Below are 27,369 nucleotides of genomic sequence, written 5' to 3'. Positions count from 1 at the left end.
GCGGGCGTGCGTGCGTGTGCGTGTGTGTGTGTGCGGCCACAATTTCTACTCAACTGCCATAAGCATTCAGCCAAACGATGTTTCATTAAATTAGATTCGCATCCCGTTTTTTTTTTGTCAGTCAGAACACGGTTTGAGAGTGGACTGGACACAGAAGAGAGAACAGAGAGGAGAAAAAAAGGGAACAATGGACAGTCGAAATTTGACCTGTGGTATATATTTGGATTTCACCAACCAATCGTAATAACGCCCGTTGGTGATGTCATCGTCGCCGCCAAAAACAAAAAGAAAAAACAGTCTTAAATTGTATCTTTGTTTTTTTCTTAGTTTTTTTCCATCTTTATCAATTTGGCCTTGCTTAAGAACTATATCAGGGGTCCTCAATCCTGTTCCCCGAGGGCCGGTGTCCTGCCTGCTGCAACACACATCTTTCAAATGACCACGCTCGTTATCTCGCTTCTGCAGACTTTGCTGATTATCTGATCATTTGATTCAGGTGTGTTGCAGCAGGGAGGAGGCCGGGCCTCCAGGAACAGGATTGAGGACCTCGGGACTGTACAATTCAATTAGCAACACTTCCAGTATCATTTTTCAACGGAAGCTTATATCGCGATATATACCGCTATTGCGCAAGAGTCAAAACCATCCTATGAATTTGCGTCCATATTCTCCAGTTCTGTGTAGTCTGCCATTGTAAGATTGTCATTTGTGGACGAGCAAGACAGTGTGAGGAAGGGCCAAGGTGAGCAGCAGAAAGCACAGGACACGGCGGGCGGGGTAGTGCACCAGGAAGTCTAAAGAAGGGATGCTACGAGTAGCAAAGCGAAGACGACAGGCCTACTGCTGCGACGGTTAAGCGGAGTATGACTTCATTGGCCCAAACAAGTTAAGGGCACTTTAAAAAGGACGAATGCCTCTACTTTGGAGTGCATTGAAAGTCACCGGGCACCACGGCTCGTTATGATGATATTCTGACTCTTTTCGGTGTTATTGTTTTGGCTGATATATTTTCCCACTTTACTGCTTTCACCCTGTCCTGCTGACACTTTACAAGTGCTCATCTTATTTGCCGCACTTGTTATGAGCTGCAATAAATTGTCCGTCTCACAGATAGATGGCTAGAGCCGACTCGCACGCGGGTGTGCCGCGTCTGTGTTTCCATACGCAGAGAAAACGACACAAACAAGGTGAGCGTTCAGGTCAAAGTCCCCATGTGCGACTCCGGTCCCCTGCCTCGGCTTATTAGTAAGGCTCAGTGCGTCTCGTGTGAGCGCGTGACTCACCTTGTAATGCAGAGCACCACCACACAGATGATGACCACCTGCAGGGCTCCGATGACGGAGGCGATGAGAACGTAATGCAGTTTGCCCGAGCCCGGGACCACGTAGAGCACGTTGTACTCTTTGGTGTCGCACTGGGGTCCGCTGAAACCTGAGTGGCAACTGCAAGGCAAGACACACTTGTATTTAGTGCAGAAGCCTATTACAGAGAAAAAATATCAAGTTCAGCATCACTTTGTAGTGCTAGCTTTCACGTACAGACACACGATTGGGGATGGAAGGCCGGTAGCGGCCAACTTGACACCATCCGCAAGTGGAGATCTTGCAGTTTCTTATAAACATATTTTGCGCAACTAACCTAAACGGAACAAGGGGAGCCACTTGATCGGCTCTGTTCGCTCCCACATCGGCGCAAACGCCTATTTCTACCTGTGCCTGAATACAAAAATGCGAAAACTCTCATTGAACTTTGCATGAAAAGAGGGCCCATTATGTTATAACGTGATTTTCATTTTTTTTCTGGTGTGGCAACAAAAGACTTCCATTCCGTTTTTTTTTTTCCGAATATCTTGGAGCCGGCCTTGTTTGTGTTTGATGGAGTGCCTGGGGAAAGCGGGGCAGGCAATCATTGGCAAATCGCGGCAAGGACGATCGTGCAAGCGCATTGTATAAAGAAGCTCAAATAATCTGAATATTTTTCTCTGGGTTTGGTCCCTCTAGTCATCCGTATTTATTATGAGGAATATAATCAATGCAAGACACGGGATAAACGCGCATAACGGAGCCGCCCAACCGTGTGAGCTTGTCTTGTTATAAGCGAGAGCGACAAGAGAACTCGAGCTCAAAACCTAGGCTGAAGGTCGCAACGGTTCACGGTCATGCTGCTTATGTGGCGGCCTTCTGACATCATTTTGGAGGTGGCAAAATAATTGGATGCACTGATTGATGCTTTGGGATGCAGATGTGAATGATTCTGACGCAAGCACGATTCATCGTTACAGTCACCGATCATTCGATTGCGTAATACCGCCGACGTTAAGAATTTTGGAGTTGAAAAAGAAAAGTGACTTAATTTGCTCCTTATTTTTTTTTCTTGTTTTATTATGCCACAAATGCATTATTTTTATTGTGAAACAAATGAATACATGAATTCATTGGCTCTGTTATTGTTTTTTCATTTGAATATTTACGACCTGGAAATGTTTCTTCAACAATTATTTTCTGTAATTGTGCCGACGTGTGGACACATTTTGCGAATGTCAGTGTCGTAGAAATGGATGCTCGCCATAAACCGAAGACTGCCCTGTCTAGACGATGAAAAAAATTGAGTCTTGAGGCAGCTCCTTTTTGTAGCCGCTTTTGCTGACATGACGAATACATCAAATGATGCGAACCCAACAAGAAACACGATGATGTCTGTCCTGGGATGTGTTCTGTCTGCAGCTTGGCGACCACCTTGCGTCGCAGCTTTCGCTGCAGTCCTGCGATATTGCCGTTTCTCAGTGGCCACGACAGACAGACACGTGCAGACAAACAGACACAGCCGAATCTGGATGATCTCTATCCTCCGAGAGGAGCTCAATGGTCCACCTATTATCGTTCCGCCTGTCTGCCTCGCAATCTCGTCTTCCACTGAGCTGCCTTCTTGCTGTCTCGGGGGAGATTGTTACCCGCAAACAAGGGCAAACGCTTGTTTGGTACAGAATGCACACAGTCGCAGTTCACCCTCCATCTCACAGAGTGAGGCGAACATTTCAACCTTGCCGTTTTTTTGGGGGGGTCGACACATTAAGATATAACATGTGCTTCCTGCAACCAGTAGGGGGCAGCAAAGATCTTTGACCACCCAGCTCTGGCAACAGCAGCAAAAAAAGAAAAAAAAAAAAAAGAAAAAAGTCACTCTAGACAAGCAGGAGAGAGAGAGAGAGCGAGTAGTTGAGAAAGATACCCAGACCCTCTGGCTGCTCCACTATCAGGCTGTAAATGATGGAAGTCTTAGCCGTACAATTACACATTCCCTCTGCGTGCTTGTTGGTGCGCTTCCGTCTTGGTTTCTCATTGTGCTTTTATGCAGACTGGAAGTCTCTGCCGTCTGCATTCAAGTGTATTTTGTGTAGCGGAGAGAATAATGTGCGACGCACACGCTGGCTCATTAGTGACTGTGTCACTGCTGTTGCCAAAAATGGGTGTGTTGGCACACATTTTGTGGTTAATCACGAGTAGTGAGGCCCAAACATTACAAACTGCACTACAGAAATGACATTTGAATGCAGGTCATTTTATTGAAACACAAAGCGAGATGCTAACGGCACAGGTTTATTTAAAGATCATTGTTTGTGGAAGAAGAGACGGGAGACAGCAGCGTGCATTCAAGCGTGCCCGTATTTCCTTACTTGGACTTAACGTAATCGCGCCTCCTACCTGCAACTGAGGCATACCATTATAGGAGGGGGGGGCAATATCTCAATCCCTCCGGTTATCTGCCCAATACAGATTCTAATTCTATTTCTGAAAAGGTGCCTGAGTAATTCAGAATGGGTGAATTTTCACAACTTGTCATATTTAAACATTGCCGCTCCCTACACAGAGTTCCTCCACCCATGACTTGGCAGCTAGCCTGGGTGAAGATCCGTCACTTTCAAGCCACAGCCAGACAACACTTTCTGGATTACTCACGAAGAAGCCAAAAGGTAAGCAAAGCTGCAGCGATTTGTCTTGGATGCTCTCATTCCAAGACCACACTCGTAATTTCGACCATTCATATGTCAAACCGTCTTTCACCATTGAAATGAATGGAAATGCCTTTAATCTGTTCCCCCCAAAATTATTTAGTTTGGCAGAAAACTTGAGTTGGGAGTGGCAAGAAACAACCTTTTGGGGGGGGATTTGTTCACGATGCCAACCTGCTGCTTGTTGGGAGGTGAGTTGACTTCACTGCCCCCATGCAATACCCGTACCTCAAATTGATACTTGTATGTCAAAACATGGGCTGAACAATGCTTGTTCAACATTCACAATTTTGAAGCCGCTCGTCCCGTTCGCAACTCTTGCGCCACCCACAGTCGTCATGCTTCCGAAAGCTAAAACTAAAGCTAAACCCCCTATTGGTCGAGCAGTGTTTGCGGGGAGCTGTACTCTCCCTCATTTGATGAACAGACATTTAGACGAGGAAGAGTTTGAAATTGGGAAAAAAATAAATCCATACTATGTCTCAGCGTATATTTCCTCCTTTTTTTCTCCCGTCTTTGCAGTTGTTTACAGCCCAAGAAAAAAGTGAATCTAGGAATGCCGTGGCATCACATTAGCGTGTCCTCGGGCAAGAAACAAAGCCTCCCAGGTAAGTCAAACTTGCTTGCAAGAGAAAACAAAAGCCAACTGCAAAAATAGCCAAGCAAGCTGAATCATCCAAGTTAAACTGTGTCCGCCGACACTCACATTATGCGCTGGCGAGCGCATTGTGAATGCACGCGCCACAAATGGATGTCCCCGAGAAAGAAAAGAAAAGGCATCCGAGGATTCCGAGTGCTCCACTTGAATACATTCAGAGAGTCGGATCTAAGTCGTCTTACGATTCTAAATCAGGACACTGCTTAATGTTTCTTTGCTGATGTGAATTACGTGCTGCCAAACAGGCGCATACACGGAACGACTTTTGAATGACGTGAGAGCTCGGGAAGCGGGTCAAACACATAGTAAAACCACAACAGATCCCAAAAAGTCTTTACAGCTTTTTTTTTTCCCCGTGGGCAACTTGTGAGATGGTCAGAGCCGTTCCAACAGAACCCGGACAGGCAAATAAATGACGCCATGAAAACTGACTTGGCGACGAACCCAAGACCGTTGAACGTTGATTCTCAGCAGCGACAATAACGCAACCGTCAATAATCGCTCGTTATTATTAACGATGAGACGACAAGATATCGCAATATTCGTCATCGTAGCTTGTGAAAACATAACGTTATCAATTCAAGTCTGATTAAAATTCTGTTCTAATGATGATGAAATGACGCCTAATCTCACTTCAAGTATGCTACTGCATTCTGCAATGCGGACAAAATAATATGCATCGTTTTGATACGTTGGACCAGTTGCAATTCATTTACTTATTATCAGTATTCAAACATGTTGATGCAATACAACAAGTTCTCATTACTTGAACTCAGAACTTCTCAATTATTTTCCGTTATGCTCCCGGGAACAAGAAAACATTTCACGGCCACCCCAGCCCCCTGCCATGACTATGAATAATAGCATTTGTCTGTGAATTGTTTGAAAGTACACTTTGGCATAACACAATATCCTTCTTAATATTAAAAACAATATAGATCAACTTACAACAAAGAATATATTGAACATTTTATCATCTGAAATAAAAAAGATTAGAAGTCGGTCATCAAGTTGCTTGAGATAAAAATAAAAACAAGTGAGAGTGCCACTGCCACCTACTGTCGTGGATGTGTAATTTCACTTCATTCTTATACGGCAAGACAAGTACGTTCTCGCAATGACATCCCTCGCCGGCACCACCGCCACTTTTTTTTCCCTGTTCTCCGTTTTGGCCTCTCTGCTTTTGGGTCTTCCCCCACAAAGACGTGTTTTTGGGTCTACGGGATTATGTATGTCTATTTATCCATCCATTTATTTATTTATACACAGTATACTCAAATACTGAGTAAATATGGAATGTATTTCATAATGCACCGTCTTAATACATATTCAGGAAACTGCTTTCATTGTATTATTGCATGTGTTTTGTTTTTCTTTTCTCTCCGGGATTAATAAAATCTCTTATCTAGCAATTCCCATATGCTTCCGATCCTAAAATTGAGAGTGAATAAATGCCGCCTGTGCTATTCACCGCGCAATGCTGCTGTGAAGGACAAATAGGCTGCCCTTCTTTTCTACACAGACCTTCGACATATGCGTGAATGTAATGCACAACAGCTGTTTGTCTTTGTTCGTGTGCGTGTGTTTGTTTGTGGGGGTGTGTGTGTTTGTGTGTACCTGCATGAGGGCTGGGCAGGTATACTGGGGAACTGACATTCTCCATGTACGCAATAGTTCTTGTAGAGATCAGGACACGGGGTGTACAGGCCATCTGCCTGCCCGTTTCCTGGCGAGAGAAAATGGATAACGGGGCTTGAAGCACAAAAATGCATCCAGAACATCCGAGCATTCGTCCGTCCATGATGCATGCGTAACTTACAAATCCATAATGCATGTGGTGCATGTTTAATACATGTAGTACACCTGTAACGCGTGATGCGTGTCATAAATCATGGCTGTCGTTATGCTTGTCATGCATGTATACCGTATTTTTCGGACAATAAGACGCAGTCTCGACGAACAGGCCTTTTTTGGGGAAATTTCCATATATGGGGCGTACTGTGTTATAAGGCGCATTACTGCATGTTAAAGGAAACGAAGCAGGACAGCAAATAAGTCCGACTTTCATTCGACCTCCATACGTAAGGTGCACCCAATTATAAGGCTCACTTTTGATTTTTGAGAAAATTAATGGATGTTAAGTGTGTTTTACAGTCCGAAGAATACGGTAAACACGCTGAACTGGTTTCCAGCCAATCGCAAATGTGGAGTTTGCATGTTCTCCCCCGTGCCAGCGTGGGTTTCCTTCGGGTACTCCGGTTTTCTCCTACATTCCAAAGACATGCATGGCAGGTTGATCGGACGCTCTAAATTGTCCCTGGGTGTGATTGTGAACGCGAGTGGTCGTTTGTCTTTGTGTGCCCGGCAATTGGCTGGCGACCAGTTGAGGGTGTTAGCCCCGCCTACTGCCTGAATACGGCTGGGATTGGCTCCAGCACGCTGGATGATTTTTATTTTTTCTATTTGCTTTCTAAAATTTGAATTAATCTCCATGTGTGTAACCGGCAAGCAGCCAACAAACACGCACACTTACCGGTGATGTCGGTGGGTGCAAAATGTCCGTCTCCGCCTTTGTTCCCATCTGGAAAAAGGCCAGAGAGAGCCATTGATCCCGGGCCAAAACCTTTCCCCCCAGCCATTAGGAGCAACACGTTTGAACAAATGCCACAGTGGCAAGTTTGCGAATTCAATGCGATTTCACCTCAACAAAAGGGCGCAGGGAGCAAGCGCACCTGCCACTTAATGCATAGAAATGTGGACACTGCATTCCAGTCCAAAAATTTGTTTTTTGTTTTTCTTCCTACTATACTGTACAAAGGCTGGAAAAGAGAGACATGCATCTGAGGTTACAGAAGATAAGCGCCAATTGTTATTTGTACTCCCTTTATTGGTGCTGCTTGGAAAATTGCACTTCACAAAAGCGAAAACAGCCCCTTTCCACTCATTATCAGTATATTGCGGTGATTTTCTTTTCAAAGGCCAGGGCTTTATATTCCCACCGTCACTCTGCCAAAATATTTTCTTGCACTTTTGCAGCCAGGGTGTGAAGAAAGCAAGCAAGTAAGGTGCTCGTTTGGGCTCATTTATTTCCGGTCGTCATATCAGAGGCAAATTGCGCGTTGGTGTCACGTGTTTAAGATTGTTGTTGGCCCGTATCTACACGCTAAAAGACAAAAAGTGTAACTGTTAGGAAGTGCTGCATCCACAAGTGAAAACCCATTGACAGTCGTTATAGGTGCTCGTTTTTTTTTATTATTCATGCAGTGATACCACATTTACGTGTTGATGCGTCACAATCAGATTCTAATTGGCTGATTCTGGGAGGACTCAGTTTAGTTTCAGACCATGTAGGAATGCAACTTTCTAAACACTGATAGTTTATTCAAATAAGGACATCATGAGGTCAACGTTAAAAATGGATTAAGAAGTTAAAGCAGAGCAGTCAAAGTTGGATGATGGTTTTGAGGGCTCGCCGTGAATCATCGCCACTCGGAGCTTTAACTACAAATTGAGGTCGATTCACACGGCGGCCCGCCCAAATTACGAATTTCGGGCTGGACCGAGTGAGGCTTTGCCGTTTGTTTCTCTCGGTGCCTCCCCTGATTGAAACAAACGGCATGGAGCGCACCGTCATCCATCTCGTTATTGTGACCCAAAGCGTGTTATGCACGGGGGCAATTCAGGTCCCAAAGCAAGTTAGGACTGATTGCGTTGTCGCCAATTATGGTCTGGAATCCCCAATCAATTGTCCCCAGATGCCCCCGCAGAGGCGGCACGTCCGCTTGCAACGTTTTGATTTGAGCACCTTTTGGCCCAGTTGTTCCGCTGGCTGATTTGCTTTCTGCACACATGACCACGTTCACCTTCCGCATGTTTCACCCGTTGCATAACGACGGCCAAAGTAACCCCGAATGCAGACAAATTCAAATCGTTTGCAGAAAAAATAAATAAAAAAAAATCACATCTTTATTTTCAGTTCACGTGGATTAGCTGTAAAAAAAAAAAGAAAAAGTCACTTTATGGGTTTTAAACACGCTGATTAATCGAATATCTCGGTGCTGGGAACATTAACAAACAAAGAGTGGAAGCCATTCGACTAAAAGGCAATTAACGCTCAGTAATGTTGGGGGTGGCAGATTATCTTTGCCGACGGTTTCCGTAATGCGATTAGCGCAAACGTGTCGTCGAGTGGATGGAGGCAGGCAACAAACGTCACTGTTCTTCGGCTTCTATTTCTTTTTTTTTGGACTTCACTTCACCAGAGTGGGACAGAGTTTGAGTCGCGAGCAAATAAATTCACGTTACGTTAGAAGTGGAAAACAATTTGGAAGTCAACCGTCATCGTGGAAGAGATTTTTGGGGAGCGCTTCTTCATAAGTACACATGAATATGTATTTGCTAAGCATTTGTAAATATTGAAATCATCATTTTTTTCTGACATGAATAATAATTTACTTTATCATTATAATTTTGTAAGGTCATACTTTCTTTTTCTGATATCCAACTACAGCACACTGAACAATTTTGCACAGCGAGGTCGTCGTTTCGCTTCACCTTGCGATTTTCAGCTTCCCCAAACATTCCAAAAGTATTCCTGTGGATGTTATTTTGCAATCTCCTCGTCCTTTCGCGGTTTAGGCTTCGTCCTGCTGCTTTCGGTTGAAGATTTGCTCGAGTTTTACCGCACAGCAGCTGCGTCTTGACGGCATCGCCTCATTTCCGTGATGCCGGCATGTTTTTCAAGTTGCCAGTCGAGCTCGCGGGAGACTCTGGGGTGTGCTGTTCTTATTTCCCTTATTTGCCTTTTGTAATAATAGGCTTTTGAGCATAAAAATAAATAATGATGTATTTTGAAGGGCGCGCACGCATTGTATGGCTCTCACAACAGATGGTCCTTGTTTTTGATTGGACGTATTCTGGCAACCAGCCGGGTTCTACTTGAGAAGTTCAAGGAATCTTAACTTCCTGCTGATGATCAGAAATGACATTTTGTCAACACTGACAGAAATTTAAGAAGAAAGGGGGAATTGCAGTCAACATGCCAAGCCAGGTGAGGTTCGGCTACGTCAGGGGTCTTCAATCCTGTTCCTCGAGGGCCGGTGTCCTGCCCGTTTTCCACCTCTCCCTGGTGCAACACACCTGAGCGATTGTTATCTAGCTTCTACAGATTATCAGATTATTTGAATCAGCTGTGTTGCAGCAGGGGGAGATGGAAAACCTGCAGGAACAGGATTGAGGACCCCTGAGCTACGTGTTCACTTGTGAGCAGCGACTTAATACTTGTACATGGACAGCGCATTTGACCTAAAAAAAAAAAGAAAAAAGATTCCCCTCATGTTTGTTTGTTGGCCGGAATTAAAGTGGCTTTGTTGAAAAACATTCACACGCGAAACTGGTCAGAAAAGTCACCTTATAAAAGAAGCATCTCGACTTTTTTTTTTTTCTTTCAAACTAGCTTCTTTCTGTTTGCAGGCATTTTGTTAGCGCTTTACAGAATCAGCTGTGTGGTTGAATAACGATTTAATAGTGATGACAAAAATTGTATTCCTTTTAAATGGGGATCTCGCGAAGGTCAGGGGGTTCACTTCGGGCGAAAAACTCGTATGTCCAAATGTGAGCAGTTTACATTTTTTTTTCACGAATCGATATTAATGGTCAGTCGTCATTTGGTCTGTTGTTTTTGCAAACTATTTAGCAACCAATCTTAAGCGCCACAGGTGCTTCTACTCGGGGGGCTCGTTTACCTTCCAGCTGGGTAGGAGCACCTTTGGCCAAAACCAAGCTGTGGCTGTTTCTTTTTTCCTATCGTGGTTACCTCGGCTTGCTTGAGTGGCCAATAACTTGAGCTCACGTCAATCAACTCTCACGGTCGCTTCGACTGTTTGCCAAATGTCGGAAAACGATGTCACCTTATTGAGTAGGCGTCTTTTGTTCAAAACTGATTTTTTGGAATGCTTTGGTCTGATATTTCTTTTTTTTTTTTCCTCTTAAAGAGTAGCTTTCGAGATGTGAGGAAATGGCTCGTGATTTGGATTTCACGTGAAATGTTTTGTTGAATTAAAAAGCCCAAAAAGCAGCGTGTCCAGTTATTCACAAATGAAGCCCACGCAAATCATTTTTGGGAATGTTGACGGAGTCTTGAGTCTGACCTTGGCAGTGGCCCAGGTGCTTGACCTCGATGCGTTCCTGCTTCTGACAGGATGCCTCCTTCACCTGGCAGGGGTTGTCATAGGAACGGCCGTCAGAGGCACAGACTGGATTGAAGCTGATGTGGGAGCAGTCAATGTTACACACGCACCTGCAACGCAAGTTACACAGAAATGACATTCATTTTACCCGGCAGTTAAAGGCACTAAAAAAAAAAGGCAAGCTAATACATGGTCGGGATATTGTAATCCTTTTCAAATTGTGTTTTGACGCGTTCAATGTGACACATTAGCGAAATAGTCTAAAGTTTGTAAAAAGAAAAGACAGGCTGCACGGCAGGCCGGTCCGATAAAAGACCTCACAAAGGAAAGAAAGAGATAAGAAAAGCGCACATTTTGCTGGAAAGCACAAACTTGGTTGCTGATAATATCCGAGCATTAGCATGCCATTATGCCAAAGAGTTTGTTTACCGTCTCTTTATGTCCCTCCACAACTGACACTATCTTGATGAAGCTGAAAGCGGATAATGCACACGCCACAGCGGTCGCCCGCGTTTCAAGTGGGGACCACGTTGGACTCGTGTACCCCCCCCCCCCCCAAAAAAAGAGACCGGTATAATTACAAAGTGCTGACTCAAGTCCGGATGTAAAACTAAGAAAATCTACACTGAAATTTTACTTGTGCAGTATTTTATTTTATTTTTATTTTTTTACATTGAATTGTCAACCAGTGAGGTTAAAAAAAGGTGTGAGGCCTAGTTTGAGTTTTTTTATTTACTGATTGATCGATCACTCTTATCAAAACAAGCAAAACAAATGACTTTGTTTCAATTATTGAGAGTTTCTGACCCGTAACATGAAAGGAAAAATGTCATTTTGGTAATAATTAGCATTTTGGCGGCTTGAAAAAAATAAAATCTCCCAATGTTTTAATCATCATGTTTTAATATTCCATGTTGCACCAAATTCCCATAAGGCGGCCTGATTAAATTCATCATGAATTCTTTTCTCCCTTATAGGCAATGGCATGAATTAAAATGCAGTTTATGCGGCTAACTAAATGTTTGCTTTTCTCCATATTTGACTAAAGAACTCAAATGGCCTCTTTTGAGCCTCTGGCGAGCGGCGCGTGTGCGTTCCACTTCTCGCCATGAAACCTTTTTTGTGAGGCAACACGTGAAGCTTTCCTGCCTCGCACAATTGGAGACAATTACGTCAACGTGTTCCACGGGTGACAAAAGCCATGATGTCAAACGTCACCTTGGGCCTTTTTGCAGGTCCGGCTCGTCTCATGGAATAATAATTGCCTTGCCGGGTCAATTCGACCCGAGGTGGCGCTTCACAAGTTGAAACGAATCCCAAAGAACATTGTTCACAAGTCTACCAACCATTTGAAAGAATATTTCATGCAAACGTCATGCCGTCGTGAGCGTTTTCATTTGGAGCGACAACATTGGACGGACGAGTACAAGATAAAAGAAAAAGTCTTCCTCGAAATGATCTTACTTGGGTGCTTTTGGTTTGATATTTCGCTTGGCTTTCTTTGTGTGTGTCGTTAGCTTATCGCGTCCACCTGTGCTTGTCGTCCCGCCCCCTCGTGTCAGCTGCCTCCAAGCTGCCAAGTGTGTATCGTTGTCTCGTTAGTTTGGATTTGTGTGTGTTCTGTTTTTGCAACGACACTACTCGTGTTTTTGTGACTCAATTATTTTGTTCGGTCTTGCATTTTTACTTTCCCGCGTTTGCTTCTTCTCCATGACAACACCTGACCAACTACTGAGTCTATTAACATGATTCTTTTTTCCTTTTTTTAAATCAACGCATGAATTTCAAAGAGAAATGTGGCCACTTAAAATGAAACAGATTTGCTTTTATAAGCTAATAAAAATGAAGGCTAATTCTGCCCCCAATTTGTTTGTTTCCACTCATGAAGCGGCACAATCGGCTCAAGCAGGAAGAGATTGCGTAATCTTTGTTTCCTGTGTGCAGCTTGCATGCTTTTTTTTTTGCCCAATAAACGACTGATGACAAGTCCATAAGATGTGCCCTCTTGCGAAAGTCAGCTGCGATTGGCTCTGGCTCACCTGCGACCTCGACGAGAACAAAAAAAATGAAATAAATCGGCCGGATGTGTCATTTTGACAACGTAGCATAAAGGTTCTAATCAACACCTCAATTCTGAAGTCGGCCCAATAAACACCCGTTTCCTGTGTACCTTTGCGTATACACAAATGCATGCAGTGTGGCACGCCGCGGTGTGTCAGCTTTTATTAGGACTAACTTTGCAGATAACCTCCCTCAGGCAGATGCTAGACACTGTAATTATAAATCTGTCATTATTCTCACAGCCTTTTCATTTTCTCCCGGCTCTCGCTGAAGCACCAGCATTGGGCTGTCTTGCACACACACACACACGCGCGCAGACAAATAGCCTCAGGCAGGCACCTTCCCAATCGACTTGATGATACAGCTCATGTTGATGTTGACTGAAATGACGTGCCGCAAAGTATGGCAGATCGCCTTAATGATGATGGATCAGTGAAAAGAAAGAAAACGAGATTGTTGCGGCTTTGTTAGATTTCACACAAAGTTGCGCAAGCTTCTGACGGAATGCGCGAAGAACCTCAATAAGACCGAGACACCTGACGACAATACAAAGCAGTGGTCACCAACCACCGGGCCACTTTGGACCGGGCTGCTCTGATGAAAAAAAAAAACAAAAAAAAACATGATGATGAGTCATTAATGCCGACGCAAAAGCTTTAGTTGACTTACGTTGAAGTTTTCCCTTGTGGCGTATCGGCTCGCTTGACCGCCGTTTCAACTTTTTTAATTACCATGACAAAGTTGCCACCAACATCAACACAACGCCATTCAGAAATCATTTTCAATTTAGGAGGCGACACCGTTATTGCATGACACGGGTCTCTGCCGTTAGTGGCTACGACTGGCTAGCAGCTAGCTGTTAGCATTAACAGAAAACAAGGTTGAGGACCACTCGTATAAAGGAATTTATTGTCGTTTTAAAATGACGGCATTTGGAAACACGACAAGGAGACGTAATGTTTCCGATTCGGATAAAACCGAATGCCGATCGGAAGTCGCACTAGCCAGGCTGCCACCTGTCGGCTCCTGTTGTGTCTGACGTGACATCGTCGCTTTCCGTACTTGTGGCAGCTTCCCACTGGAGCTGCTCTGCAACTGAGCTGTTTAAAATTTTCTCTTTAAAAAAAACGCTACACATGTAACACATCTGTAGGACTGCTGTTCCGATGAACCCAAACATTGTGGCACATGTACAGCATCGCATGTGCAATCGAAATGACCAAACAGTTTGCACGCACTAAAACGTAACGGATGCCAGCGAATGTTCCATCACGGGAGTCCAAAGATCACGTGGAGTCCGAGGGCGGCCCCCGGGGAAAAACTGTTATCGGAACGTCGTCTCAATATTGTTTTAAATTGCGAAAAAACAAAAAACGAATATGTGGCTTTTATTATCCTCGGCGCAAAGATGAAAGCAAGTAAGAAAGTAAGTGCGGTCTACGATAAAGAGTTGCACTTAAAGGTTACGATTTCATCCTTAAGATGAGGAGCGAAACTCAATTATGTTGTACTCGCGTGGAGGCACAAGTCGTCAAATCTGAACCACGGGAGATAAAGTGGTTGCCATGGTGTCAAGAATATATAATGAACGCAGAAAAAAAAAAAGGAGATTGACTTGAATTCCTTCTCAAATTAGCCTCAAGACAGGATTTGGGAATCCAGCGCGTTTATCGTTCAAATCTCAAAAGAGCGACGAGTTTAAAGCTGAAAAAGAGGGGTGGGTGTGAAACACGACGCCTGCAACCTTTCTTTGCAGGAGAGCGTTCAGAACGCCCGCCCGTCTTCTTCCCGAGAGGCCGCGGTCGGTCAGCGGCTGATGTCTGGCCTACATCCATTTTTAATGCCGACTCTCACTTTCCGACCGCTAGACTGCATTGCGTCAACGCATCCCAATGCTACAAACACACACACACACACACGCCCAAAGTGTGCAAAACACCGGCACACACACATCTCGGTCTTGTGAGGCGAAGCTCTTTGTTGTTTTGGTTTTTGTTTTTGGGGGGGGGGTTCACAAACACCCACACCTGGGAGAAAGAAAGCACTACATGAAAGTTAATGGCGTGTGTGAACGTGTGTACATGGCGCCGTGTGTGTTTGTGTGTGTGTGAGACGTGACTGAGATGGGCTGAGCAGGATGTGTTGTATTGATTAGTTGCCTATGAGTATTTCAGTCCCATCAAATCACGCCCCCCCCCCCCCCCCCCCCCCCCCCCAAACCTCCTCCGAATCCCCGAGACTGTCTGCTGGCTTCACATCGTAAAAGGCACTTTATGCTCGGGCTGGGCGGCCCCAAAGTCTTTTTTTTTTTTTTTTTTTGCAGTATGGAGAAACGTGATATATACGCTGAGGTATTTTCGCAAAAGTGGAATTTTCTAGTTAAAAGGGGACTTACTGACTTTTAAATTGCATGTGTACAAAGAAATGTTCTCGAGAGTACCCCGGCCACCCGTCAAGTGTGAAACGAAGCAAACGAGTCAATCTTTTGTTAGACACGCGACACTCTCTACGCAATGAGCAGCTTTCTCTTGCTCCTCCCACTTAATTCTCAAAGTAAACATCAAACTAGACGAATTACATACAATAAAATAAAAAAGTTTCACAATAACAGATTGACGGCGTGCAATTTCAGGTCTTCAAATAATCCAAAGTCACGCTGGTAACTGATGAAGACGGAGCTCGTCTTTACCAAATAATAATTAGTTATTTTTGTTCATTGTGTGTCCTCATTATCATGAAGGCTTGACCTAAAGCCCGATCGGAGCTGACTCTTGGCGAGAGAAGTGGGGTACCCCCTGGAGCGGTTGCCAGTCAATCACAGTCATTATTTTTCTCTCATTCAAAAGACAGAAAAAACCCCCAAAAAACTATCGAGGTCAGTCCAGTGCTGAAGGCTCCCCGCTGCTCGCGTAACATTGAGTTGCCTTTGTGCTTTTTCTCTTCAAATGCTTTTGGCAATGACAGCACAAAAGGGCGGCTTTGACAACCCCCGGTGCTATTTTGGGGACGTGTGAACGAGCCCACGCTCCCAAAGCGAGCTTCACTGTACATCCACAAACGGCTTCTCCTCCAAAAGGAGGCCCGTTCTCGGGTAATTACACTTTAACACCACAAATGGACCTAAATGGCTTTTGGAGGCTACGCGATCGATCCCGGAGCCAAATTGGTCATTTTGCTTACGGCCTGTCCCCAGGGCGGAATGCTCTACTGACAGCGCCTGGAAGGATCGTCGGTGAGCAACGAGAGCTCATCGCCATCAACATCCTTGTGGTGAAACTTGAACAAACCCAAAGTCTTGTTGTCAACACGCATCAAAATCAGCCTACAAAAAGCTTCTTTGACATATTTTCGACTTAACATTGTCGCATTACGCTGCGGCTTGGTTTAAAAAAAAAAAAGATACTTTCCTTTTTATCGATACCGAAAATCATATATCGATACTTTTAATTAAATTGACATGACTTTCACGCGAGATCTTTTCTCAACGTGAAAGTAGCATCTCAAAACAAAATGGCGCAAGAAGTGATGCAGATGTATTTATTGTTTCAATCAGGTCACGTCAAATTAATTATTTGTAAATATAGCCGAGTTATAGAAAGCGGTTCGTATTCATTGCGGCAATTTTTCTTCTGAGAATGCCTTCCTTACCAAAGTCAAATGGCTACTGCGTGAAATCCTTGATTCAATCCAAAATCGATCAAAGTCAATCGAAAATCGAATTGAATCAGGCCCTGTGTATCGACTGTGATGCTTTTTGGAAATTTGAATCGATACCCGACCTTATTTCCAAATGATTACGTATACGCGACGTGGGTGGATCACTGACGTAAATCTCAGACAGGTTCGATGAAAAGATTTCCGGACGATCACTTTGGGATGACGCTGTTGCACGTCGGAAGCAACGTTTCTCTCTCGGGCAAATGCATCATTTTCAGCGAACGGCTGTTCCGAAGCCACGACGGGCAGCGGGCGGCTATTTGAAGCTGTCGTTGTCTCCGGAGTCTCGAGAACATCTCCAGTGCCGGAGTAATGAGCTGGCGGGCCACTTTCGAGTGCCTGAAGGTGTCCAAAGATCTGACTCGATGAACGTACCGGCTCCTGCCTTTGCTATCGACAGAAAAAGCTTCGGCTCGGCAGTTAAAATAACGATCACGCGGCGCAAGGCGCCATCCCACGCTGCAAACAATACCGTTGGCGTTTGAGCTTCAAACTCGCAGCGGGGCTGCCATCATTCCCTGACCTCAACCTGATTGAGAATTCGTGGAGCGTCTTTCAAACGCTGATCTATAGGGGAGGCGATCGTATTTCGACAAGCAACAACTGTGGGAGGCAACTCCGGCATCTTTAAACGAGACCAGAAAAGTTGTTGTGATGAGAGAGTTGGTGAGGTGTCGTTGAACCGTTGCTCCAATTTGAACATGGAACTTGCTTGTTTAACTTGACCTCGACTGTTGTTTTCAGTTTTTTAAAAAAAATCAACGCGGTCAGAATATAATTCCAGCCCGTCACCAATCGCAAGGAAATGAAGAAACAAACATTCACAATGGCTTTTAATTTGGACGTTCTAATAATAATGAAATCCGTCTTTCTTCTTTAATTTCTTTGAATCGTCTGGCGGCCTGTCAATGTTGCATTCGTCAACGTCTTTGTCTTGTCAAAAACGGGCCTGATTTTGGGTTCATTTCACAAGTGTCTCGCGGGGATGAAAAAGCGATGGCGCTAAATATAGCCGGGCTGGAACTAGGGCAAAGAAGTTGTCAGAAAGGTGGCCCCGGGCTATCCATCCATCCATTTACGGCTGCTTATCTGGCATCGGGTCGCAGTGCCAGTCGTCTTTTGCTGAGGGAAGGCAATCCAATCATCCCAAATGTCTGCAGGTGCGGGAGGAAAAATGGGTCACCTGCAGGCTGTTTCGCTCCTGTGCTGCTCACTGCAGTCATTACACACCATCACGCGAACAAAAGATTGATCCCAGGTATGCCTTCTGAAGATTACTTGTCTCACTACAATTTTCCTTTTCTTTTTTTTGGGGGCGCACCATTGTCAAGCTGAGATGCTGCAGATTACTGAGATCGACTGCATCACAGGCTGGAAAGGTGCGCATGAGAGAGTAGTGATCGACCGATTATCGGGGTCGATATTTGGCATTTGACTGATAATCGGCGTTGGCCTTTTCAATAACTTTCAAGCTTTAGCATTTTGTAAATCACTAAAGTTGTTTAATAAACATGTGCTTAAAGGCATTTAAACTAAATCAAGATTTGGAGTTCTTTTTCTTTAACATTTTGACACCATTTACCCCCTTTTTTCAACCAATGAATATCGGCTTAAAATATCGGTTATCAGCCTCCTTGACTACCAATAATCGGTTGGTATTTTGTGTCAGTCACGGTCGATTTCTGCGTTTCTTTCATCAACTTCTAAAATCTCAGAGCCACTAATGATCTCACACACGCAAAATCTCAGTTGAGTTCTCTTCGGCAGGTACTTTATCACGCGTGTGTTTTGTGGCTCAAAGCTTTTACAACTGTTAATTGTTTTGAATCGTTTGGATCGAAACACGTAATTCCGTTGGGCCATTTTGTCATTCCAACGATTGCGCCCCACTTGATTGATTAACTGGCAGCTGGTATGATTGGAATCAGCTGCTGTCTGATTGGAAGAACCTGTCATTTTAATCAAGATTATCATTTTTTTTTTTCTCCTCCCGCACACTCGCACGCCGGATGGCTGCCTCCTGATGAAAATGACAAGATCTCGACTTGAAATTATCCGTCTGAATATTAATCAGAAATATTTTCACAGATGGTTTTCCGCAGCGTTGGAGAAAATGAAGGGTACTTGTACGCCGTGTTACATGATCAGAACATATTTGTGTTGGTGTCAATTACGTCTTGTAATGAGATGCGTGATGGGCGGAGGTTGTTTTTGCACTTGTGTTAAGCACCAAAACGGAATGCACCATATGCTGTTTGCTTGTTTGTTTGTTTGGACACGAGCCCCTCGTGAATTTGCAATAAACGCCGCATGTGCTGGCCTTGCATTAGCAAGCGGCGACTTCGGCTCTTCGGTCCACACGAAAACACTCCCGATGCATTTGATCCCCGAGCATTCCGGTTATGAGATACCACGGTGGTTTCGATTCCCATCGCATCAGGCTATTTGATAAGAGTCTTACTCATCATTGACGAGAAGACTCCCGATTGCCGCGGCGCAAATTGTTCGGAGCTGTGCAGAGCAGCAGCTGTCGGCTGCTTTCCGTCATCAACTATTCCTTCCATACTTAAGCGTGTCATTAAACACAATAACGGGAGGCGCGGGGACTTTTGGCCACTGGTGGTCGCCACCGTCAAGTTCTGCTGTTAATATCTGGGTCATGAGTGCAAACGGCTTTAAGAGGCGGGCCCTGGCCTGGTGACATGGGCGTCATCCAATCGGAGTGAACGCTTGGCTGGCTAAACGTTAGCCTAGCCTGCAGAAAATTAGCTAACATCATGATATCACCTTCTGTGTTTGACTTTTACTTTTACCAATGCATTGGTACGGTCCAAAATTTCCAAGGTTCTCAAATTTTAGAGAGGAGGAAGGAGGGGGCGGAACGTCGTCATTTGTCCTCAACACTAAACTTAATTAGCGCAAAAATTATTATTTGTGAGAAAAGTCATGTACTTTACCAATCAAATGTTTTTTTTTTTTTTTTTTTATCGTGTTGCAGACATGTCGATTTTCTCGCGCATGTGTGGAGTCTTTCCCATTTGAAACTGTTGCAGATGTTGAAAATTGCGATACGTTCATTTGCGCTTTTGGCGCAAATATGAGTGGCCATGCTGTCAGGTTGCGGCACGTGTTCAAGCCCAACATCCAGCTCGTCGAGTGTCGCAAATGCACGTTTTGCATTCATTTCTGTGCTAATGCATGTGGACGAGTTGATAAATGGAAGCCATCTCAAAAACAAAGAAGTCCAAACGTATGGCCGCATCCTCGTTGAACTACTTTTCTTTGTGTGAGCCAAATTCATTTTGGCCTGACATTGGCAAGTCCTGTAAGGATGGTAATTGGATTTCCAGAATGAGCGAAACGCTGCTTTCTCTCTGTGCCCCACAATCGTAATTGAGGTTAAATGAAATGGTCAGCCGTGCACCAAACCTCGGCGGATGCTCAGTAGCGAGAGTGTGCTGAAAAATGAACATTTCTCATCCAGGCGCTTACTCTTCAAAGACATTCAAATTACAATAGCAAGGAAGAATATCGGCGGGTGCCGAGATGGGCGCTGAGCTATAAAATGAAAAAAAAAAATGGAGGTCTTCCATGTCATAAATCCTTTCAAATAAGCCGCGCGCGGAGGTGACTCATTATGAAAAGTAAATATCATGATTTATCGTGAGCAGAAAGATCAGTTATTAGTCATACCACAGCAGTGCTAAAAGAAAGATAATTTCAGAAAAAAAAAAAAATCAAAATGATACATGCATAAAGAAGTGCAAACCCCCCCCCCAAAAAAAACTGCCATTTGGTGCAAAGTGTGATAATTAGGCAGCTAATGTAAAATGCATTAGCACCACGCCAACACATTCTTACGCTAGCATGTGAAGCCGGTCAATCCACACCGAGAACACCTCAGAAAATTATTTGCACACGTAATTCATGCATTCATTTTCCTTCATTCTGTTTTTCACATTTGACAATGCACATTAAAAATGATTTGATTGATTAGCGGTGGACATTTTGCTGAGGCCAGCAAGTTCTGCAGGTCTTAGAATGCGGTTCTGGATTCTTTTGTAACCTCCTGCATGAGACGTACCATTTGTGGATAAAAAATCAAAAAAATTCCTCGGGACATTGAAAATGGCTTTATGACCTTTTTCCAGAATACAAAACTTGTGTTTCTCAATTTTGTTTAATTTTCTTTTGACGGAGGCAATGAGCGAGCTCCTTTTTTGCAATCTTGTAATTCACTTCACTTCATGTGTCTCTGAGCTCATTATTTTGAAAACGGTGGTTCATCACAGTCAACTCCAGATGGAACAATTACTTTTTTCCCCGCTCCTTAATAACCTCACTTTGTATTTACTTGGGTTGTCTTTGTCAGCGATCAAAATTGGCTTGCTAATCTGCAACGGGGGGGGGGGGGGGGGGGGGCAAATCGTTTTTCATGTCACTGCACCTTCATTTTGACAGCTGCCGATATTTTGGCTGATAACACACTGAGCAACTCTAACGAGGAGCTGTTAAAAGCGATATCAAAAATTGTGACGATATCGATCCGTTTCATCTCCTTTGCGGGGCAACTCACCAAACATCTTCTGCGTCCACATCGCACTCGGCCCCAAACTGGCAAATGTCACAAGTGGATGTTTCCTTCTGACCCGCTTCCGCTGAGCCCTCTCCTCCTGAAAGTGAGAAACGTGAAGACAACTTAGTGTCGATTGCTTTTTTTTTTGTCTACAACATTTCAAATGGGCAATACTCCGCCGAGCAAAAACTTCACATTCACAGTCATATTATAGCCCAGTGTTGTATTTTTAGCTGAGAGTTTTTATCCAATCATAATTCAGCTGGCTTGTGTTGCCAGGCGGATTTCATCGTAGCAGTGGAACATACTAAGCCACTAGAGGGCAGCGTTGTACAGAATCAACAAATCTTACCAGGCCACCAATAGAAAATCTGAAATATCTTCTTGCTTTTTTAAGCCACAATGGTCGAAAGGGTGCCAAGTGTGGATTTGATTGCACTTATACTTGCAAGGCCATTTTCGAGACAGACCTTTTGAGAGAAGCTCTCGTGAGCTGAGGGGGTCCGGTACGTAAGTGTGTGTTTGACCAGCGGTGGTGTCATAAATGATGATTTTCTGAGGAGGATTTATTCAAGTCGGACTAAGTAGGACTTCACTAAAGGCAGACGTGCGAAATGCACGTCCCGCCAATGGCAAAACTTGGAATTGACATGAAAAAGAAAGCAGATTTGGGGGGAAATAAATTTTTGCAAAATGAAACCAAAAATCTAAAACGTTGGACTTGTACATTTGTTCAATATTTCGATCCCTAGCTAAATAAGCATTTCTTGCTTTTTATCAGCTTTGCAATCCCAGATATGAAATGAAAATGAACACAGAGACAAACAAGCGTCACGGTCAATTGCAATGCACCAAATCTCCCGGTGCGCTCTATTCCCGGAAATGAGCGCTAAACAACCACAACATGTTTGTTCTCACACTCCCCATGAAAGATCCGCTCGGTTTACGTAAGAAACGAGATCGGCTTGATGCGTTCTCGCCAAGCCGGCTTCGTACTCGAGTCTCCCTGCCCGACGCTCCTCTATCACTCTGTAAATCCCGCTGATCTTTTTGGACTGCCTCTTTTATTCCATCCCGCTGATTTTCTCACAGTGCGGTTACCGGCGTCGGGCTTACACCGACTCGGGACTTTGCCAGTGCATATGAGGATTCGCGAGTGGCTGAGGTGGCGGGGGGAGGGAGGGGCTGAAAGAAAAGGCAATTTGGATGATCTCAAATTGCATTCTCCTCGTGCATACGGCTCTTGCCAGTCCCCGCACACCTTCCTTGCGGGCCCACTCCTCCTCAGACGCGTTCTATTTTTAAACTCGCAAGGGGGGACGACAGAAAAGACGGCGAAGGGGGCGGAACTTGGCATCATTTTCCCGTGTGGTGTATTTAATCTCCCTGACACGCGGACGCCCACGTCGCCAGTGCCACCGTCGTGCATCGCTCCCTCGTGCCGCCTCTTTCATTTTCCCCTTTTGAAACTTGTTATTTCGTGCGATCGCCTGCGACACAGCGGGCCGGGATGAAGGAGAAAGAACTCTCGGTAGCGACCCCATTTCGCGCCATCGGATTAAGTTGGCTTTGGCTTGGAATTCCAAAGGTCAAAGTCAGTTAGCTTTCATTTATTTGACGTGTTTTTTGTTTTTTTTTTCAATGCCAGGAGCACGATGAAAGAGTGGTTCGCGTAGATGAGGTTCTGTGATGAAATCTTGTCTCGGGCCTGTTCCATTAGGCCTTTATGGAATATATAATGAGACGCTGTATATTGCTGTGATCTCTTTCTTGCTTGGCCTTGCTCATCTGTGGCGCACTCACTCGTTGAACCGTGGATGCACGTGGGCTCGGCATATTTTTCTTACTGACCAAACGGCAAGTGGGCTTATCGGTAGTCCAAACACAACGTTCTCCTTTCCGAGCTGTACCGCGGTTTACCGTAAACCGCGTCCTCACGTTATTCCTCACGTACCACCCGAACAATTGCCGCCCGTGACATTGTTTCCGACGCCTCAAATCCCTGATAGAGTCTCATCCTCTTGTTCCGACATCTGCTAAATCCCCAGAATCAAGAGACGCGCTGGCTAATGACCAACATGATGAGCCGTGATAGCGCGCTCACAATAACACGCGCGCACACAAGCGCTACATCATGTCCTATCGATCCACGCCTCGACTTGCCTCACCGACCCTTTCGCAGCACCTTTCAAAACAACAAGCAGGGAAAGAAAAAAAAACTTGCGATCAAGTTTCTTGTGAAGACAAAAGACGAGATTAGGGTGACATGACACCAGATTAGAGGAGATGAGGTGGCTAAACATGGAAAGTCGCCGATGAGCTGCAAATGGTAATCAGACTCAGAGGTGGTGAGGGGGAAACCTGCGCTGTTTAAAGAGCGTCTCTAATCCCTTCAACGTCGTCTGCGAGCATGAAGCCAGCGTGGAAAGACACTCGTGTTGGTGGATCATTCAACGCGTGACGCCGTCGCCTGATGCGGTGGCGCAACGGGCAAAAGCGACAATTTCGAGTGGCCAAAGCAGGCAAGGAACTCGAATTGCGCTCGAGTATGACGTGCCGAGACTCGTCCGACTTCCCGCATCATCAAAAGAGACTTCGACTAACAAGATGCACAGATCGCAAATCCAAGGCGGTGCGACGTCGTCGTGACCGTTATTTTACGGAGAAGTTGGGACAGAGCCTTTTCCACACCTACCTGTTGAAAAACATACGTGACGATGATATTTGTTGGTGGCAGTCAACGGTTGGATTCCACTCGACAAATAAGTTCAATTGTCGCAATTTGGAAATGTTTCAAATTGCATTCAATCGAATAGCCGCAATCGGCGCCCAGAATGATCCAAATCTGAGACTGCATCACCACGTTGACTCGGACAACGCAGATCAACAATTTAACGTGAGCGACAGTCAAAGCAAGTTCCAAGTGTCAACTTTCAATAAAGAGGTCTGATTTGGATCTGCAAAATATCCGATTCTGGGAAATGTTGTTTTCACTTCATGCTGAATTATTTGAAGCATTCAACAAAAAGCCAGGCAAACAAATATAATAGTGGCTGGGAAAATAACTTGACACACTGACAATCTTATGCATCAGAAACTCATGGTGTGTGCGTGTGTGAGAGACCTTGTAAATGTGCTTCTGGATGAATGGCCCTTAAAATCCGTGAATGCTCACACACAACACGCCTCAGTGTAAGACCGTGTTTGTGCCCACGTGCCCATCCAGATTCACTTCATCCGTTATTGAAATATCAGAAGAAATTTCCGACAGAAATAGCCATAAAAACAAGCCGTGATGGCCTAAACATAGCACCACGAAATGGCGCACTACGGAACAAATGATGAATGAAGCCTCAAAGAGCCCTGGGAAACAGACAAAAAAAAAAAAAAAGAGATGACTACAACCTTGGTTGGGGAGAGCCACCGAGAGGAGAGGGACGGTGATGAATGGTGCACGGGGGGAGCGGGGGCGGGGCTTGTTGGGCTCTCATAGAACGGACGGCCACGTTGATGCGGGAGATCATTGTGACAAAACGTTCATTTGCTGTTGCAGCTTTGCCCGATTATAGCAATTAACGCAGCAATGACGGGCGCTTTGGACGCAAAGAGGCGCGCTCGCCGACTCTCTGTGTTCAACTTGAAACGTGCATTTGACACGCCGTCCCCAGCCGGCAAATTACCGACTCGACGTCAAGCCTCTCCTCGTATCCCGTCTTGGCTGTGCCAGTCGAGACGGATAGTGTGAAAAAAAATAATAATCGGCTTTTAACAACACCTTGCGTTGTCTCGACTTGACTATCTTTGAAAGTCTCAACACTTTTCGCACTGAATACAATCGAACGGTTTTAATTTACCGTATAAATGGATGACGTAGTCGTGAAATGTGAGTCACCTCTCGGTTGGAAAACGATCACTCGACCACTGAGTCACGCCGCCCCCATAAAAAGGCAAGTCTGATTCATGATGACACTATTTATTCTTGATCTGCGTTTTTTTTTCTCGTTTTTTTAACATCTTAAACAAAGAGCGTCCCTCCGAAGCACAGAGAAGCCACTGAGGCGAACTTGCGTCTATAAAGCAGCCAGGATAAACGTTAACCTGGGGTTGTTATCTTCCCGTAAACTGACACGCGATCTGTGAAAGATGATCTGGGAAGAAATAAACACGAGCCCACAGGCCGATAACGGCCTTGCTTGACGATGCAGAATCAATGGGCAACCGTCGCTTTCCATTTGCATCACGCCGCATCTCGCGCGCGGCTCGTGAAACGCGGCTGAGATGTAATCTTTCAGCGGCGGCGGCGCTCCGTTCAAAGAAGACGGCGCTGACAATTAGACAATGAGGCCCATCAATCAAAGTGACACAATCAACAGGTCAGTGCCCCCGTGCGGCCGATCCCGCGGGGCCAGAGAACACGACACGACTGAAGGAGGGGAAGAGGAAGAAAAAGAAGAAAAAAAAAAATCGATAACTATAATAGATATCAATATTGAAAAAGATGACGGATGAGACTGCTGCTGGAGGGCCAGGATTCAATTTCTATTCCTTTTGTTCCTGCAGGAGACCATATCGCTGCTCACAAAGTCATTTGTCAGCCGCCGGGCTAAGTGAGGAGAAGGCAGCTTCGTCCAAAAAAAAAATAAATAAAAAAATAAGTTGAGCCAAGGGCAGTTGTTTCAGTGACGCAAATGGCAAAATGAATGAGGTACTAAAGAATAATGACTGACATAAATTATGATACCATTGGTGACTTGGTGTGTGCTGGATAGAAAAAGAAATACTAGCTTGAGAAGACATAAAAAAACAAAAAATATCCCCATGCGGACAATTTAGTGGGCAGGCCTGGCATTCAAAGCGAATAAACAAAGAAATTCGTCAGTATCAAGAAAAACGGAAAGAGGAGACGGACAAAGCTCATTTTTCTGGAGAATTTATTTTCCAGACCATACAGCACACCCGTATATAAGCCGCAGCAACAAAATGTATTTCGCATATTTTCTGAGCAATAGCGCACCCCTAGTGGTGAAAGAAAAATCCACAAAAAAAGCCGCATCGTTGTATTAGCCGCACGGTTCAAAATCGAGTAGCGGCTTATAGTCCGCAAAATACGGTAAACGCTCAGCCTCTCCTATTTGTTTGTCCAAACGTGATGGATGACCTGGGGCTTTTTTTACTAAAGCTCCAATGTCGACGACTTCAGGTCCAGTTGCTCCGTTGGGAACTCTCGAGTTGTTTTTCCGTGTTTGATTTGGAGTGGCACGTATCCGAAATGACGAGGTTTAAGTTGCCGTGTGAAATGCACGGCCCGCCACTGGGTTTCCGTACAAATTGGGATTACGTCATCGCCATAGAAACTGAACTCTGCCGGAAATCCAGGACCCCCGTACAAGTTTGTCTCATCTCGGTAATCATTCACATATAAGCGACCCATCCGTTTTCTTTTACCGAGGCTGGCTTTTGGCTCTTGTCCTGTACAAGTTGAGTCAAAAAAAAAAAAAGAAGACATCTTCTGAAAATGTGTCCACTTCATCTTTCAGTTGGCAGCTATCGACCCAGATGAGACACGTCAATTATTTGTGATGATGATGAATACGATTGCCGTAATGCAGTCAGCTAAACAACTCGACTCCTCGGTTGGCGTGGCGACCTCGTCCGCCGTGCCCCGACGTCCCTCGCTCCTCCCTCTTGACGCGTCTCGCCATAGCTCGGGCCCGGCCGCTACCATGTGGAGAAAGTCATGAGCGCGATGAACAAGAGTCGTCAAGCTGGGTCAAAGCCTCGCTGAATGGATTAAAAGCAAAGAATTACGACTTTAAAAACCTTTTCCCCAGCTTTGCGAGGATTAGTCTCCGCATTATGTTTCTCTTTTTTCGCGTGAATGGCTGAGCGGCCGCCCTTCAATTCAGCCAACTATCTACAGTCAGCCAGAGTGCCGGGAAAGGCGAACATGTTGTGTTGTGGTGAAGAAAACCTTCAAAGTGAGACCGAGTCATGGCCGTGCTGACTTTTCGGGAAATTGACATTGGCGCCATTTGTGTGTTAAGGTGAAAATGCGATCATGGTAGTTGTGACATAAAAATCATCTGAAGGGTGAAACAAGATGCCCGGTTGAAAAACTCCATAGGAGGCTTTTTTTTTCTATCTTCCATCAGTGTATTTT

General features: G+C 44.9%; 1 protein-coding gene across 1 annotated transcript in view; it reads right to left on the bottom strand.

Annotated features, from left to right (window-relative positions):
- tmeff2a (transmembrane protein with EGF-like and two follistatin-like domains 2a) overlaps window positions 1–27,369 on the bottom strand; it is a 74,747-nt gene that overhangs the window by 1,335 nt on the left and 46,043 nt on the right. Inside the window, exons 5-9 of the mRNA XM_088314831.1 lie at window positions 21,210–21,306; window positions 10,817–10,965; window positions 7,201–7,248; window positions 6,285–6,393; window positions 1,284–1,442 (exon numbers count right to left, since the gene is read on the bottom strand). Of these exons, the coding sequence (XP_088170957.1) occupies window positions 1,284–1,442; window positions 6,285–6,393; window positions 7,201–7,248; window positions 10,817–10,965; window positions 21,210–21,306 (562 nt within the window). The remainder of the gene's footprint in view (window positions 1–1,283; window positions 1,443–6,284; window positions 6,394–7,200; window positions 7,249–10,816; window positions 10,966–21,209; window positions 21,307–27,369) is intronic.

This window comes from Idiotropiscis lumnitzeri, chromosome 14, assembly GCF_059441095.1.
Source record: "Idiotropiscis lumnitzeri isolate Australia: NSW breed Sydney's pygmy pipehorse chromosome 14, RoL_Ilum_1.0, whole genome shotgun sequence".
Lineage (NCBI taxonomy): Eukaryota > Metazoa > Chordata > Actinopteri > Syngnathiformes > Syngnathidae > Idiotropiscis > Idiotropiscis lumnitzeri.
Note: the sequence above shows the minus strand (reverse complement) of the source record. Positions and strands in the feature narration are given on the sequence as shown.